Source organism: Perognathus longimembris, chromosome 15, assembly GCF_023159225.1.
Source record: "Perognathus longimembris pacificus isolate PPM17 chromosome 15, ASM2315922v1, whole genome shotgun sequence".
Lineage (NCBI taxonomy): Eukaryota > Metazoa > Chordata > Mammalia > Rodentia > Heteromyidae > Perognathus > Perognathus longimembris.
Window position 1 is genome coordinate 29,674,812 of NC_063175.1, and position 15,683 is coordinate 29,690,494.

Sequence of the window (15,683 nt, forward strand, 5' to 3'; positions counted from 1 at the left end):
CAGCCAGAGGAGAAAATCTGGACGTTATTGTTAAGGTGTCCTGTTCAGACAAATCTTTCACCCCTCCTTTTATTACCTTATATAGGGTACCCTGCTCCAAAGACAGATTTTTCTAAGGCTTTTCAAACTTTCAAGTTTCTCCTTCAAAAGTCAATGGGAAAAGAGTGTTCAATGTATAAACTTAAAATCAGAGTAAACACATCTAGAAGACTCTGTGCCAAATAATTGGGAATTTTAGTTCACTACCCTGCACATAGTTCTAAAAAAAATAATAACTGTATGCTGTATTTTATGGTTCTACCTTCTGATTGGTTTAAAGTTAGTTGGCAAGAGAGGAATGTACCATTAATCTCTACAAAGTGTTGCTTTCCCTAAAGACTATTCCTATGCTGCTCATAAATGAGCACGCACTACATCTCACTTGTTCCATTGGTTGGAGATTTCATTCTCAAAACCTGTGGGAGGATGTTTTCAAGTGAATTATATATAACTATATACATATATACTTGAATTATATAGATTATGAATTATACATATTATTTATATGTAATTAATATGTGAAATAGTATGCCATTAATATCAGTAAATCTACCCAAAGAAATACCTCAGATGTATATTTCCCATTGATATGACAGTAAACAGATAGAACATTGTCATCAATTGGGGAATTTCATGATCATTGTATCAAAGATCTTAAAATGAAAGGAAAGATCATGGACAATTAACTATACAGACAAAATCAAATTCCATATTTTAAAACCACTCTAGTGGTCTAGGATGACAGAGTTGATCTTATAAAAGTAAAATTTTCAGTATTCTGAAATTTCACACTGCATTTAAATGCTTTGAACTTATTGAGATGAAAAGCCATTTTCCAATATGCTCTTAGGCTACTCATAGTTACACATTTACAAGAACAGCTTTATGATTTTTTTGAGAAATAAAGTACTTTATGAACAAAAATTGCATGAATATTCTGAATCACTTGAGTATAAGTTCTGCTTGAGAATAGTAAGAGGAGCTTCAGGAGTGAAGTTGAACACTTCAAATGTCTTCATGGTTTTATAAATTACCAAATCTGGGGAATATTTGTGTGCTTGTTTCTCCTGTGTTCTGATTTTCCTACTTTTCCATGAGTTCTTCATCTTCTCAGAAAGATAATGAGATGATTCAGGGCAATGCTTGTCACCAGCTATGACTTACAAAGATACTGAGTCCATTCAGTATTGAAAGGGGTAACACTGATCAAGAAATATTGTATTCCCAAACTGCTTTGTTAAGTGGCAAGTCCTTTGAACAACTACTTAAATAAGATAATAAAAATATTCTTTCAAAAGTAGTAAAAAAAAAAAAAGGTTTTTATTTTTAACAGCTCTATAGTGGAAGTATGAGTATTCTTAAGATTTTTAGCTTTAAAAAAAAATATTCAGTTACCCAAAACTAGACACTTGGAGTTTAACTGAAATAGGAATGCATATTTTTTTATATATATTTAAAAAAAACTACCCTAGTCATCAATGATCTAGCTAACATTTAGAAAAGAAATTGTCTAAAGTGCATATCCACAAACAACTTAAGAGTTTAACTTTTTTAATCATCTATATGTGCAAAATTATTTTGTAAAATGATGGCAAAATCTCACTTAGTGAAATTCTAATTATTTCTGAGACAATCTTCTTTAATCACATCTATCATATCTTATGAAAGTATCTTTGAAGCCATAGGAGTGAAATATTCCTATCACTTTATCCTAAATAGTGTTCTTTGTTCCATCTAACTCACTTAGGCATTGTGTAACCAAAACTGTTTAGAAACAGGAACGCTCTGGTTCCTAGGCATAGCTCTCTGTTTGAGTCCTCACTGCTGGGTTTTCCAGAACAAATCTCCCAAGATTTGTTACTCCTATCCCTGATTCATCCTGTCTGTTTGCTGTAAGATTAATATTCCTTCATTACTGCTCAAGTTGTTTTAACTCCTGTGCACATAAATCTGCTCATGCTCTGCCTGCCACATGTAAGTCATTCAACCGACCAGCAGTCACTATAAAGCCTATCACCTCTACTCGTTCCCAGAATTCATGGTACTAATGAACATTACAGACAGTACATGCCCACAGCAGACTAATTGTTGTTTTGAGTGGTACACACACACACACACACACACACACACACACACACACACACACACAACCCTCACAAAACCAAGAAACAGTTTCATGGCTACAATCGTAATAATTGTTGTAAGAGGAAATAATGGAAGCGTTATGAAAGCACATAGCTAAAGAATATTAGAGAAATTATCACATTCTTCCCTGGAGTTAGTAGAGATCCTAACTGGGACTGGCCAGATTTCAGGAAAACAAAGAGAATTCCAAGCAAAGGAATGAACAGAAGGTAAGGCCCTGGGGCATGTGTGAGGGCAGTGTGTGGACACTGTGTGGACTGAGAGACCCTGACCTCTGATGAACTTAGAGCCAGATGTCTCAAGAACTACAGCTATTTTAAGGATTCCGATTTTAAATTAAAGGCAGTGGGAAATCCACCCCGTTTTTACTTGTTGTTGTATTCAGAAAAGCATCTTAGTTGACTATAGAAATGTTAAGACACAATAGGCATGGCTACTAAGTTAGCTCATGAAATACAACTCCAATAATAGAAGTACAACCTTTAATCCACCAACACATGCATAAGTTACCTGAGCTTATCCAAACTTTGGCAAATTAGCAGGATATAAAAAAATCCCCAAATCAATGGCTTTTCTATATGCCAAGAAGGTGAAGAGCAAGGCTGAAATCAGGAAAGCAACTCCTTTGGCAATAGCCTCAAAAAATATAAACTACTTAAGAATAACCCTAATCAAAGAAGTGAAAGACCTCTATGATGAGAACTTTAGAAACCTGAAAAAGGAAATTAAGGCAGAATTTAGGAAATGGAAAAACCTCCTATGTTCCTGGATTGGGAAGATTAACATTGTGAAAATGGCAATATTGCCAAAGGCTATCTACAAGTTCAATGCAATACCCATCAATATCCCAACACCTTTCTTTAATGAAGTAGAGGAAGCATTCCAGAAATTCATAAGGAACAATAAAAGACCGGAATAGCAAAAACAATCCTAAGCAGAAAGAACAGTGCTGGAGGAATTTCAATACCAGTCTTGAAGCTGTATTACAAAGCTATAGTAATAAAAACAGCTTGGTATTGGCACAAGAACAGGCCTGAGAACCAATGGAATAAAACTGAAGACCCAGAAATGAACCTGCAGCCCTATAGCTACTTATTCTTTGATAAAGGAGCTAAAAATATGGGATGGAGGAAAGACAACCTCTTCAACAAATGGTGCTGGCAAAACTGGTTCAATACCTGTAGCAAACTAAAACTAGATCCTATATATCACCCTTCACCAAAATCAATTCCAAATGGATCAAAGACCTTGAGGTAAAAATCAGATACCCTGAAACACTACAAGAAGGACTAGGAGAAAGAGAATTTCTTTAAAGAAAAGAAGGAACAAAATTCTAGAGTTTTTGCACAAAAGGCCCTTACTCAAAGAAACAAGTCTGTGAATTATGAAAGATAAAAAACATCTCTAGACAGAAACCAGGAATTTAGATTCTGACATTGGCTTTGCTATTCACTAGACAGCCTTGGCCCTCTCTCTTGACTTCTGAATTTCATTGTTCTTCACTGAGTGGCAATGAAAAGTTATAAAAGAGTTGTAACAAACACCTGTCACTAATGGAAAGGAATGATAAGGAACTTCTTGGTATTACTCCTTCATTTCTGAAAGGTCCTCCTTTGCTCCCAAAATGTAATGCAGGTTCTGTTTTTTATTGAAATAGCTTCATCTTATGCAACCATGTAAGGAGAAAGGACTGCTTCATGTTGTAAGCCTGGTAATGAAACAGCTCACAGCTGGAAGAGAGCTTCTCTGGGATTGACTTCTACATGATGTGAGCTCAAAGGATAATATTTGTCACATTTAGGAAGCTTCCAAAGCTCCAGAATCCCTTTCAACAGCTTTTTGGAGCTCTTTAAAAAAAAAAAAAAAAACTAACTAAAAAAATGGAGGGTTTTTTTTTCCCCCCTCTCTCAGTGCCTAATGATTTCCTGGTATAGTTTAGACTCATTAAGTCTTTGAAGTCATTGAGGTGCTATTAAACACATCACTGCCTTGGTTAGTTGAATGACAGTGGAGTGGTAGCCCAGGGTCTGAGTGCCCAGCACCATCAGGAAGTGGTTTGAGTACCCTTAGGCGTGAAGCTTTGTTAGAAAAAGAACTGCTTGTTCAGTCTGGGACACTCAGCCTCCCGCTTTGTTAGTCTGTTCTGTGTTCTCACACAGGCTAGGGACACTTGTTCCTGTGAATGCACAGGCTGAGGCTGGAATCTGGAAACTTTAGTGTTCAGAGTGACACAGTGCACATTTGTCAATGCATTCTCAATGTGATTTTTTTAACTCCCCCAAAGAGTGGCCACAGGGGTGTTCATGTGATTTGATCATACATGCTTTGACCACACCCAATATCTGCTGCATCCTTCCAACTGTTTCCAGTGGTATATGGATGGAGTGACATGAGGTATGGGAATCACCAATCAGAAGAATTATAACACCTTGACAATGAAATTAAATTTTTAAAATTAGCTTTGTTGTCAGCTCTGGGCAGACCCACTGTTCAATGCCACCATATCATTTGTCACTCTGTCATTTATATTACAGTAGACTAACTTAATAGGTGTGATATAAATGTAATTCACTGTAGTTCTGGTTTGGGGAGACTCTAAAGTTCTTGTAGCATGGTCTTTTTGTGAGGTTATCCTTAAATTTCAGAATACTTTAGGTGCTATACTCATATTCACATTCAGATAGTTTATTTCAATGATTCTTCTAGTATGATAGTTCAAAATGAAATAATCTTGAAAAATTGTTAGGATATTTGTCACTATACACATTCCTACATAAAGTTAACAGAGTCCATAATATATAATATATTTTATATTACATATTATAATATTTTATATATTATATTATATATTATAAACTGTTCACTTGATATATGCATATATACACTTGATATATATATACACACACACATATATACATACACATATATAGTGTTTGTTTGATATATAGTGTTAAGTATAGCCTTGCTAATGAGATTTTGGTGTGAATGGTAACTTTGGTGTAAATGGTAACTTTATGTCTAAGATTTCAACACTGACCCTCTGGAATACTCCAAGAAAGATTGTTGATATAGAGACTCTTAGATAAGCCATTTAGGTGTCTAAGAATTTCTGAGGTACAAAAATACTCAATTTTGTGTTTTATTTTGATATTCAGAAGATATTGCACTCATTAAATGTTGGCCAAATGTATATCTTAATAGGATGAAGGAGAGAAAAACTTAGACTGACGTCAGACTGATCTAGGTTCAAAGTGTCAGTTTTATCACCCATAAAATGGGAATATTAACATCACTTTACATGAGGATAAAATAAGATCATGACAGGAGTTAATAAATGGTCTTAATAAATGACCTTTCAGAGCTAGAAGAGACTGGAGAAAATATGGAAGTGGTAGGGGACGGTGAATAGACTTTAAAAGTACAAATCCTAATTCTGTGGCTACCAGTAATATGGTCTTAGGAAAGTTTCTTACTTCTTCTCAGCTGTCTTATCTTCCTATTGTTTCTGTGATAAATTTGTGATAAAATTGTCACTAGAAATTTGGTAGTTTAAAACATCACAAGTGAATTTTGTTAGAGTTCTATTGATCCAGAAATCCATAAAGGGTCTCAGTGTGCTAAAATCAGGGTCTCCTCATAGTTGCCTTCCTTCTTGAGCAAATACATTTCCTCACCTTTTCCAGCTTCTAGAAGGCCTCCTGCATTCCATAGCTTATGGTCCCCTCCTATGTCTTTAGAGGCTCTTTTACTTACATGGGCTCTCAAAATTACCTTGGGCCCAGTAATGTAATTAAATGACAACTTCCTCATCTCAAAATTCTTAAATTAATTGTATCTTCAAAGTCCTTTTTCCATGGAAGCTAACATGCACACAAATTCCAGGGACTACACGGCTGCCTCTAAGCCTGGGAACTCTGTTCTGTCTACCTAGTCAGCCTTCATTTTCTTACCTGTAAAACAAGGCAAGGGAATATGACATTTCTCAGAATTAGGGTAAGAAATAAAATAATACAGAAAATGATTTGTTCTGAACCTACTCATGCAGAAGAAACACTTACATGTCGATTATTATCATTATTATACTCGGTGACAGAGCTGAGTCCCATCCTACTACATAACCCTGGTGTTTGCCTCTGCCTTCCCAGCATGACTCAGTAGGCCTGGGTAGCCCAAACTTAAAAGGGAAGGCACATTTCCACTAGCAATTCTTCCCCACTTAGATTCTTGGCAAGCATCAGCTAAGAACCATGGATCTCTCAACAAACAGATTTCTCCCAGTCTCCCCTTAATTTCAGACAAAATTGCTTTCAATGGAAGGGTATAACTGAGGCCTTATAATTCACAGACACAGATCCAGAAGCAAGAAATAGAGGTGCCTCTGTTTCCTCTCTTTCCATTCTGTACTTCTGTCATTCCAGCCCACTCTCATCTAGGGAAAAAGACCACAGTGTGCAAATCTCATTGTTTACTGTGACAGCTCTTAAAGCCATAACTCTGGCTACACACATCTTTTGCCCGTTTATTTTCCATGTGGCCTATTTACTTTTGGCATCTACATTCTTGCCCCTGCAATATCATTGCCGTTTTCTAAATTGTTTTTTTTTTAATTATTCTACCATGAATATTTACCAAGAGGGAATTTAAATGGGAAAAAGGAGAAATAAAATAATATTAATTGACCTAATATTTAACTGCATTAATTTAGTATGTGTCTTACATATTAAACTATATTTTTAAAAAATTTAAATTATCTTTGTACAAAGGATTTGCCACTTAACAAAGCAGCTTATGAACACAAAGCATTGTAAACAATATCATCCCAAGTTGCAAAACATGAGTTTCTCATTTTAAAAGCATGTTTATTTAAAATAATAATAATTCTGTATGCTAGAATTCCTGAGATTTATACTTTTTTAAATATTTGTTCCAGCTCCAGTAAATTGTCAGGCATGTAATAGAACCAATTAGAAGGAAAGAGTTCTTTTTCAAACATTAGTAGACATATTATCATCCTTTTTGTTTACCTTCCTTTAGCGTGTGTGTGTGTGTGTGTGTGTGTGTGTGTGTGTGTGTGTGTGTGTGTCTAACCCTAAACTCTTCACTCTTCTATTCTATGTTATGGATTCTGAAACTGTAATGCACAGTGATAGACATATTGACATCCTCCTACCTATTGATCCTACATATTGATAGCCACCTTACCTGCCATATCCTCTAATGTCATTTGCTTCTGTTGTCCTTATCTCAGAAGATGTCTTGCACATGTGGCCTCTGGAGTATATCATCTAGACCTGGCCAAACCTCCCCAGGGACCTATAAGGTTGTCCTTTGGAAACATTCTGATAACTCTAAACATAACATGGCAGTCTGACTTTGATTATCATCCTTCCCAAAAGTTACTTGTGAGCTATGCCAGTTTGCTCCCAGACTTTCCCTGCAGTCAGGATGCCAGCATGGGGTATACCAGCTGTGGAAGAAGAGGAGGCCCAGCCTCTTCTCCAGCCAAACAAAACCAAATGGAATGCAACAAAACCATGTCCTTAAACATCTTCTACAGCCTTATGCCAGCACAGGAAATTCCTTCTTGACTTGAAAGAACACTGGGGGTAGTTCTTTCCAGAATAAAAATGGTGTTCTCACTTTTGAGGGCATTTTCTGTTTCTTAAAAGTTGTTTTATTAGGTATCCATGTCAACATATTCATATGTTGATAGGAAGTTACATTTCCCAACAGAATTATCTTCTCCCTCAGCTCTAAGTATATTTTAAAGTAGGTCTTACAAACTACAGAAATATATTGCAAAGCAACTTAAAAATTCAACCAACCTGATGTGTACACAAATTCGTTTGCAAACTCACTTGCATCCTATTTCTAGCTGAGCCCTAGATGTACAGTGGAAGCACTTGGGGTTCATTTGAAAAGGACAAAAGGTCAGCTCTGACTCCAGAGTCAGTACCATCCACCATTTACATTTTCCATAAAGGAGGCAGATCCATCACTGGGATCTACCGTAGTGAATAATTTAGAAAGAAAACAAAAATACCTAAGAAACAATCTAGCTCTTATTACAATAAGGAGTTGAAGATAAGGATAGTAGCTGGACACCAGTGGTACAAGCCTGTAAACCTAATTGCTTAGTAGACTGAGATCTGAAGTTCAAAGTTCAAAACCAGCCCAGGCAGGCAAATCCAAGAGACTCTTACCTTCAGTTAACCATGAAAAAAAGAGTAATAGAGGGAGTGACATTGGTCATAATGCATTATGCTTTAAAAAAAAATAGAGTAAAGCATACTCCTTGTAAGTAAGTGAATGAAATTCTAAGAGTAGGAGATGGTGTTCAAAGTAAAAGACAAACTCCCGAACCTACTGTAACCATTTATTTTAATAAGCATTTTCCTACTGTTACAGTCTCCTGTAGATAAAGGACCAGGAAGTAAATAACATACACAAAATTATATTTTGCCCCAAGAAAGAGTTCTGATTACTATTTTTATTACACTGCCAAAGTCCGAGACTAGAATGTAAATTTGAGAGTCCTATGAGAAGTCTTCTTCATTAACAAAAAGGGAAATAAGCATTTATAGGCCACCCATAAATCAATTAAATGAGGAAAGGAGCTGCAATGGCTTTCGTTGTAATTATTAACTTCAGGGATTAAATCAGTTGGTGACTGCTGAAGCCAGTGTTTTCTTGTCACCCACCTGAAGGAAAGGGGAGGGAAATAAAATGTGTGCACAGTCTCCTCATATTAAACACAGGTCTGCAAGTCCCCAAGTGTTTGTAAAAGTGAAGCAGAAGCAAAACAGAGCCAGACATTTCTGAAAATCTTGCCTTGCTTTTGTAGATTTAGTGCAACACATGAATCTGTGTGTGAGTTGGTGCGTTTATATGTGTCTGGGTTTACATAAATCTGGATGGACGCCAAGAACTGTTTTAATCTCCATGATTATGTCCAGCATAACAGTGTTTTGAACCAGGATGTGTCCACTAAGAAATCACACACAAAGGAATTTTCTAGTGAAATTCGAGAGGACAGCCACCCTTCTCAATTCTCTCCCTAGTTCCTTGGTAATTAATCACCATGTCTGATGATCTTTAATTTCAGAAAACCCCAGAAACATCTGGGATAAGATTAGTGGCAAAAAGAACTCATGCTAGGCTAGGAATTTATCAATTAAAACAACAACAAAATTAGTTTAATGTCCTGCCTGACATGAAAGTACTTTGTGTTCAGTTGTTTTACCTTTCTAACTCTCAAGTACTTCATTGGTAGTTTGGGAATAATAATGTCTCCCTGATTTCTTCCCAAGGTTACAGGGTGACGCATTTTAAGATATTCAGAAAGTTATGCAAATAAGACATCATGACTTCAAGCTTATATCTTTAAAATGTCTTCTATATCGTAGGTAATAGAAATGTACTTAATAGCCAAGTGCAGGTGGCTCTTACCTGTAATCCTAGCTACTCAGGAGGGTGAGATCTGAAGATGGCAGTTTGAAACAGCCCAGGCAGAAAAGTCTGGGAGACTCCTATCTCTGATTAACCAGGAAAAAGCAGGAAGTGGGGGGGGGGGGGGATGGCCTTGGATTAAACCATCAGTTTTGTTTTGTTTTGTTTTGCAGTTGTGGGGCTTGAACTCAGGGCCTGGGTGCTGTTCTGAGCTCTTTTGCCCAAGAGCTAATGCTCTAGAACTTTGAGTCACAGCTATACTTCCAATTTTTGAGTGGTTAATGGAAATAAGAGTCTCACAAGGATTTTTTGCCCAGGCTGGCTTCAAACTGCCATCCTCAGATATCAGCCTCCTGAATAGGTAGGATTGCAGGCATGAGCTACCAGCAGCTGGCCCTCGATATTTTTTATATAAGAGTTATTTATTATGTATAACGTATTTATTATGGGCATTGTTGCATCCAAGAAACATCATGCAGGAGGTAACTTAAAGACATGATATTTCAAAGTCAATTTCTTGTATGTCCAAATTCACATTTTCTTTTAGTACCCTGCACTTATCTTTGGATTTACTCTTCATTTCTAACTGGTTTTCAAACATTCTCTCTTATTTCATTTCCCCTCCACTCCTGTATATAGGGCAGAGCTGGAGGCCTTGATGTCAAGTTGTGTAGCGCCTTTTGGATGACTGCATTAGGAGAAGAGATTTGTGGCCTCCCCCTCTCTCTTATAAACCCATTATCACAGTGGAGGCAGGTTATTTCCCAACATGGGAGAGTGAAAGCTGAGGTTCTTTCTGTCCTCTGCCATTCTCCACATGACCTGACAATCGCACAACACAGTCTCTTCAGTGTGTCTCCAAACTCTCTTCCAGATCGATGCTCAAGCAAAAGACATAATAGTGGTGTTCCTGAATCACAAAATACCCAACTAATCTGATCTTCCTTTAATCTTACGCTCCAACCCCTACAATCCTGCTACCCAATCTTTCTTTCACTCAACAGGATGAAGTCATTTTCTCAAAACCCAAACATCTATACGTCAGCTTCCTATGTAAGCTATAGATTCTCTGTCTCCTTTATGTAGGAAGTCCTACTTTCTAGATTTCACTCCTCTTCAACTCTTCAGTACCTCTACTCACAACTGGACCCAGAAATGGTGAGCAGCTCTAAGTTCCCAGAGCTTTTTAAAGCCTTGTGGGTTTTTGTTTCATGATTCTTTCTGACTATTGTTGCCTTTTCTTCACGCTTCCACATGAAAAATTTATATTCCACCTTTAAAATTCTGCATCCTTTCTTTGATGTCTCTCTCAGGTCTTCCCAGATATAAACAACTATAAACAACAGTGCATGTTTCCATGGTATATAATACACCAAATTATAAATAAATATTTATTAGGAAAATTTGTTTTCCCTTCTAGGCTGAGAGTTCCTTAGGGAGAAAGATTATGTCTTATGAGTCTTCAGATCCCAGGAAATTATCAAAGTGTCTGAAAATAGATAGCTACTTTATAATTATTTCTTATAAATAAATGGATGGTTTCTTATAAATGAAATTATTATGCCCTGTATAATCCCTGAGATTAAATTATAGTAAAGGGATCATTGGCAGGGTTCATCACTCATTTAATGACAAGAATATGGTCAAAGACTATGCATTTCAATCCCACAAATGGTCAAAGTTAGATTGATGAAGAAAGAGCCCACAGTGGTGTCCCTGCCTATTTGATTCTTCAGCTACTTTCTTCAAGAGTTCTTTTATTGAATCAGTTTTAACTAGCATGCTCCCTCCTTCTTTTGTCATGATGACTATGATTAATAGTCTTAAGAGTTGTTTCCCAGAAGTCTCTGGGGATAAAAGGAAGAGTGTACTATTTCCCTTTTTATACTAATAATTACATCTGTCCCTCCTATTATTTCCCACTGTGTTCTTACTTCTTTTCCTCATACACTGAACACTTTACTTAGAAGCAAGACTAAACACCAATTGTGTAACTAATGGCCCTGTTATGAGTTAATTAATCAAAGAAAATGGTGGTCAGTGGACCAAAAGTTGGCATGCATGTCTTTGAATCTTATTCTATTTCTATTTCATGAGACCTAATCTTCTTGAAAATGTATGGTCCTAGATGATGATAAACATAAATTTGTTTCTCTCATTTCAAATATGAATCTTTGAAATTGGTACAATGTAGATTTCAATTATGTGTCAGATTTTAGAAATATAATTGAAAACTCACTACAGTGTAAGCCTCTTGAGAGTAGGAATTGTGAGTTGATTTTTGGTGTGCATCTTGTGGTGTCCATGGCAATGAAAGAAGGTGCCTCAAGACAAAGGTGCTGTGGCCTCTATGGAGGTTTAGAAAAAGGCAGGAAGTCCAGGCAGTCATAGAGTTGGGGGAGATTTCAGAGTAAGACCCTCCTAATCTGAAACCTGAAGGGTGACTGACTACAAATTAGTGAGGTAGAGACAGTCCAGTCACACAAAGGGCATGGAGACAGCCTGCATTTGAGAGAGCAGAGTCCATTTGCAAGACACAGAAAGACTTGTGAAGCAATACCTCAGTTCACAATGCCTATGAGCTTGCATGGAAGTTATAAAAGTATTCACATGCATGCTGATGTATTTATAAGAGAGGACATTTTATTCTTATAAAATTCAGTAACAGCCTGGCATGGTGTCTGGTACACACCTTTTATTCTAACTACTCGGGAGACTGAGGCAGAGAACCAGCCTGGGCAATGTCACAAGACTCTATTTCAAAATTAAATGTTTAAAACATGTGTAGGTGTGTGTGTAGGGGGGTGGGTAATCTCAGGGTGAACACCTAACCTAACATGTGCAAGATCCTATTGGGTTCAATCCCCAGTTGGAGGGAAAAACAGTTCAATTAGATATAATAAAATTTCAGTTCCATCAACCATAAAACCTTTGATATTTAGCCCAAAGCCATCTATATGACTAAACATTTCTATTATCTTTTTCATTATTTACTTTCTCCTGAAGCTAAGTCTTAATTTTTGTATCTATTTAAATTTTCTCTTAACCTTGGCATTTTGTTCATATTTTGAAATAGTTTCGCAACAGATAATGGTACAGCTGAGGAAAGAGACATGAACCCAATCACCTTGTGTGAAATTGTTATGGATAGGGAAGTCTTTATAAATTCCAAGCATTCAATTTTAAAATGAGTAGTAGAAAACCATCTGTTTCTAAATTGGGGTTTGAGTACACAGAGACATGTGGCAGAAGAATGAGGCTGGGAGGAAGGCTGATCCTGGAGTCTAAAGGCCCATGTCTGCATTCTCCAAATCCTTGAAACACTCATCCTTACCATCCCTGAAAGGGATCCATAAAGTTTGCTCTACCATCTTTATAGGTGCTCCCAATGAAACAGACACTCTATATGAAATGATGCACCTACAGGCATGTCATAGTCAATAATAGTATAAGGTTATCTGCTATTGTAATAAAAGTGAAAACTAGCAGGGTGTTGGTGGCTCATGCTTGCAATCCTAACTACTTTAGGGGCTGAGATCTGAGGGTCACAATTGGAAGTCATGCCAGGCAGGAAAGTTCATGAGACTCTTAAGTAACCAGCAAAAACCCAGAAGTGTGGCTCAAGTGGTAGAGGACTTGCCTTGAGTAAAATAGCTCAGGGTTAGTGCCCAGACCCTGAGTTCATGCTCCAGGTCCAGCACCACATAAACAAACAAGTAAATAAATAAGATATGCCTTTTCAACAACATTGTACATGGAAAAATATGTACAACAACCAAAATTAAAGCTGTGCTCTTCTTAAAAATAAACAGTTTTAGAAATTTTACTCTACATTTCTGTGTGAAGATAACACATATTGTATAATTTTGTCTTGCAGAATGATTGAAGATAGTGGGAAAAGAGGAAATACCATGGCAGAAAGAAGACAACTGTTTGCAGAGATGAGTAAGTGTGGAACTTCTAAAAAACTCCCTACAATTTTCATTGGTTACTCATGGATAGGCTAGAAATAACCACTTAATCCTTATGGCATTTCTACTTTTCCTTAATATCTCAAATCCCTTCCATAAAACATGCATTTTTCCTCACAATGGTTAAAAGTCAGTGATTCTTTTCATAATTTGTACCTCACTATGTATTTTATGTATAAAAAATGTTTGTGGACTTGCAGATTAATATCCACACACAGACACCTGATAAATAGTGCTTAGTCTTGACATTAATACAGTCCACTAAACTTCAAGGTCTATGTCAGTACTATCCAGTGGCTGACATAGTGAGGGCACTAGGTAAAATGTGTGAAATGAATCATTAATTCTCCCAGCCATGTGAGAAAGGATTAAGTATGAATACAGGACAAAACTTTAAACCATTATTTCTAGCACATATGGATGAGAAAAATGTGTCCTACAAACATGTGGGTTTTTTCTAAGCGTAAAGGAAGACCCAGGTTGCACATAACTCTAATCCCAGCAAAATAGGCAAGACCCTGTCTCAATAAATATGCACATACATACATGGAAAACAAAAGGAGGTGACTTTCTTTCATAGGAAACCAAGCTAAGAATATATTTCCTATCTCCACTGAAGAATCTATGAAACAAAATCTACTGGTTTAATTCAAGGCATATTTCCTAAGTACATAATTCGGTGACAGTATATAATTTTTAAATTGTTTTCTCGTTTATAAAGAACTTATCTCAAGTGTTATAAAGAAAAAAAGTCTAATTCTCTTCTTTTTAAAAAAAAATCTCTCCTCCCTGAGAAATGAGTGAGGAAGAACAGGAGTGTGATATAAGCCTCTTTCCCCAAAAAAGGAAGTAGAAAAAAAATGAGGCTTTTAGTAAAGGGTAGAAGTGATTTGCAAGAATGGGGGTCAAAAGAAGATAAAGTTCCAGAAAATAAAATTGATATTTTCATTTATTATGTCCCAACAATTTGGTGTCACCAAAGCACTATTAGAACTAAGAGGAAAGAAAATTAAAATTGCTGTGGGGAACCTCAATCACACATTCCACTATTTTTTTTCACTATTTTAAAGATGACATACACGTGAACATGATTAACAGCACCCTAAACATTCACACAGTGAATATAAAGGAGGTTATTCGTAGGAGAGGATCAAGATCACAAGGGCTCAATAGCTATGTGCATATGATCACATAAAATGATGCTATTGAAATGAACGCCAAGAAATGGAGACAAGAGGTTTTTCACTGTACTGTTTGCAGTCTTCTTTCTTTCTTCCTTCCTTCCTTTCTTCCTTCCTTCCTTCCTTCCTTCCTTCCTTCCTTCCTTCCTTTCTTTCTTTCTTTCTCTCTTTCTTTCCTTCTTTCTTTCCATTGGGCTGGGAATATGATCTAGTGGTAGAGTCCTCGCCTTGCATGCATGAAGCCCTGAGTTCAATTCCTCAGCACCACATATATAGAAAAAGCCAGAAGCGGCTAGAGTGCTAGCTTGAAAAAAGAAGCCAGGAAGAGCACACAGGCCCCGAGTCTAAGCCCCAGGACTGGCAAAAAAAATAATAATAATAATATCTTTCCATCCTTCCTTCCTACCTGCTTTCTTTCTTTCTTTCCTTTTTTTGGTTTATTCCCGTTTGTCATTGTTTTGGATTTCTATACCCTTTGCCTTACATATGTTTACCTGATTTGAGGAGAGGAAGAAGAACACAGAAATGGTGGGACAAAGGGTGAATGAATATAATAATGATACTCACTAGACACTATACAACTTGAGCAGAGAGGGATGCTAGGAGGAAAAAAAATTGGAGAAAATGAGGAAAGAGGTGACACTGTTCCAAAAGAAATGTATTCAGTACCTGACTTATGTAACTGTAATTTTCTCTGTACATCACCTTTACAATAAAATTTTTAAAAAATTTAAAAAGGATAGACTTAAAGTCTTCGTGGCAATTTCAGCTAAGACCTTCCAATACCTTAAGCCACATCTGGTTCCATCAACTTTAGTCTGAATTTTCCTGACCCCAATCCATGACCAATCCCCTAGAATTATAATCATTTCTGTGAATTCACATATTAGTGAACAAA

The 15,683-nt window shown here is 36.6% G+C and overlaps 1 protein-coding gene across 5 annotated transcripts in view; it reads left to right on the top strand.

The window, feature by feature from the left end:
* Dtna (dystrobrevin alpha) overlaps window positions 1-15,683 on the top strand; it is a 235,311-nt gene that overhangs the window by 94,425 nt on the left and 125,203 nt on the right. For all 5 annotated transcript variants that reach the window (XR_007213400.1, XM_048363437.1, XM_048363435.1 and 2 more), the window contains one exon: window positions 13,511-13,578. Coding sequence is in view for 4 of the 5 variants with exons in the window: in XM_048363437.1 (XP_048219394.1) it covers window positions 13,512-13,578 (67 nt within the window). In the remaining variant the exon portion in view is untranslated. The remainder of the gene's footprint in view (window positions 1-13,510; window positions 13,579-15,683) is intronic.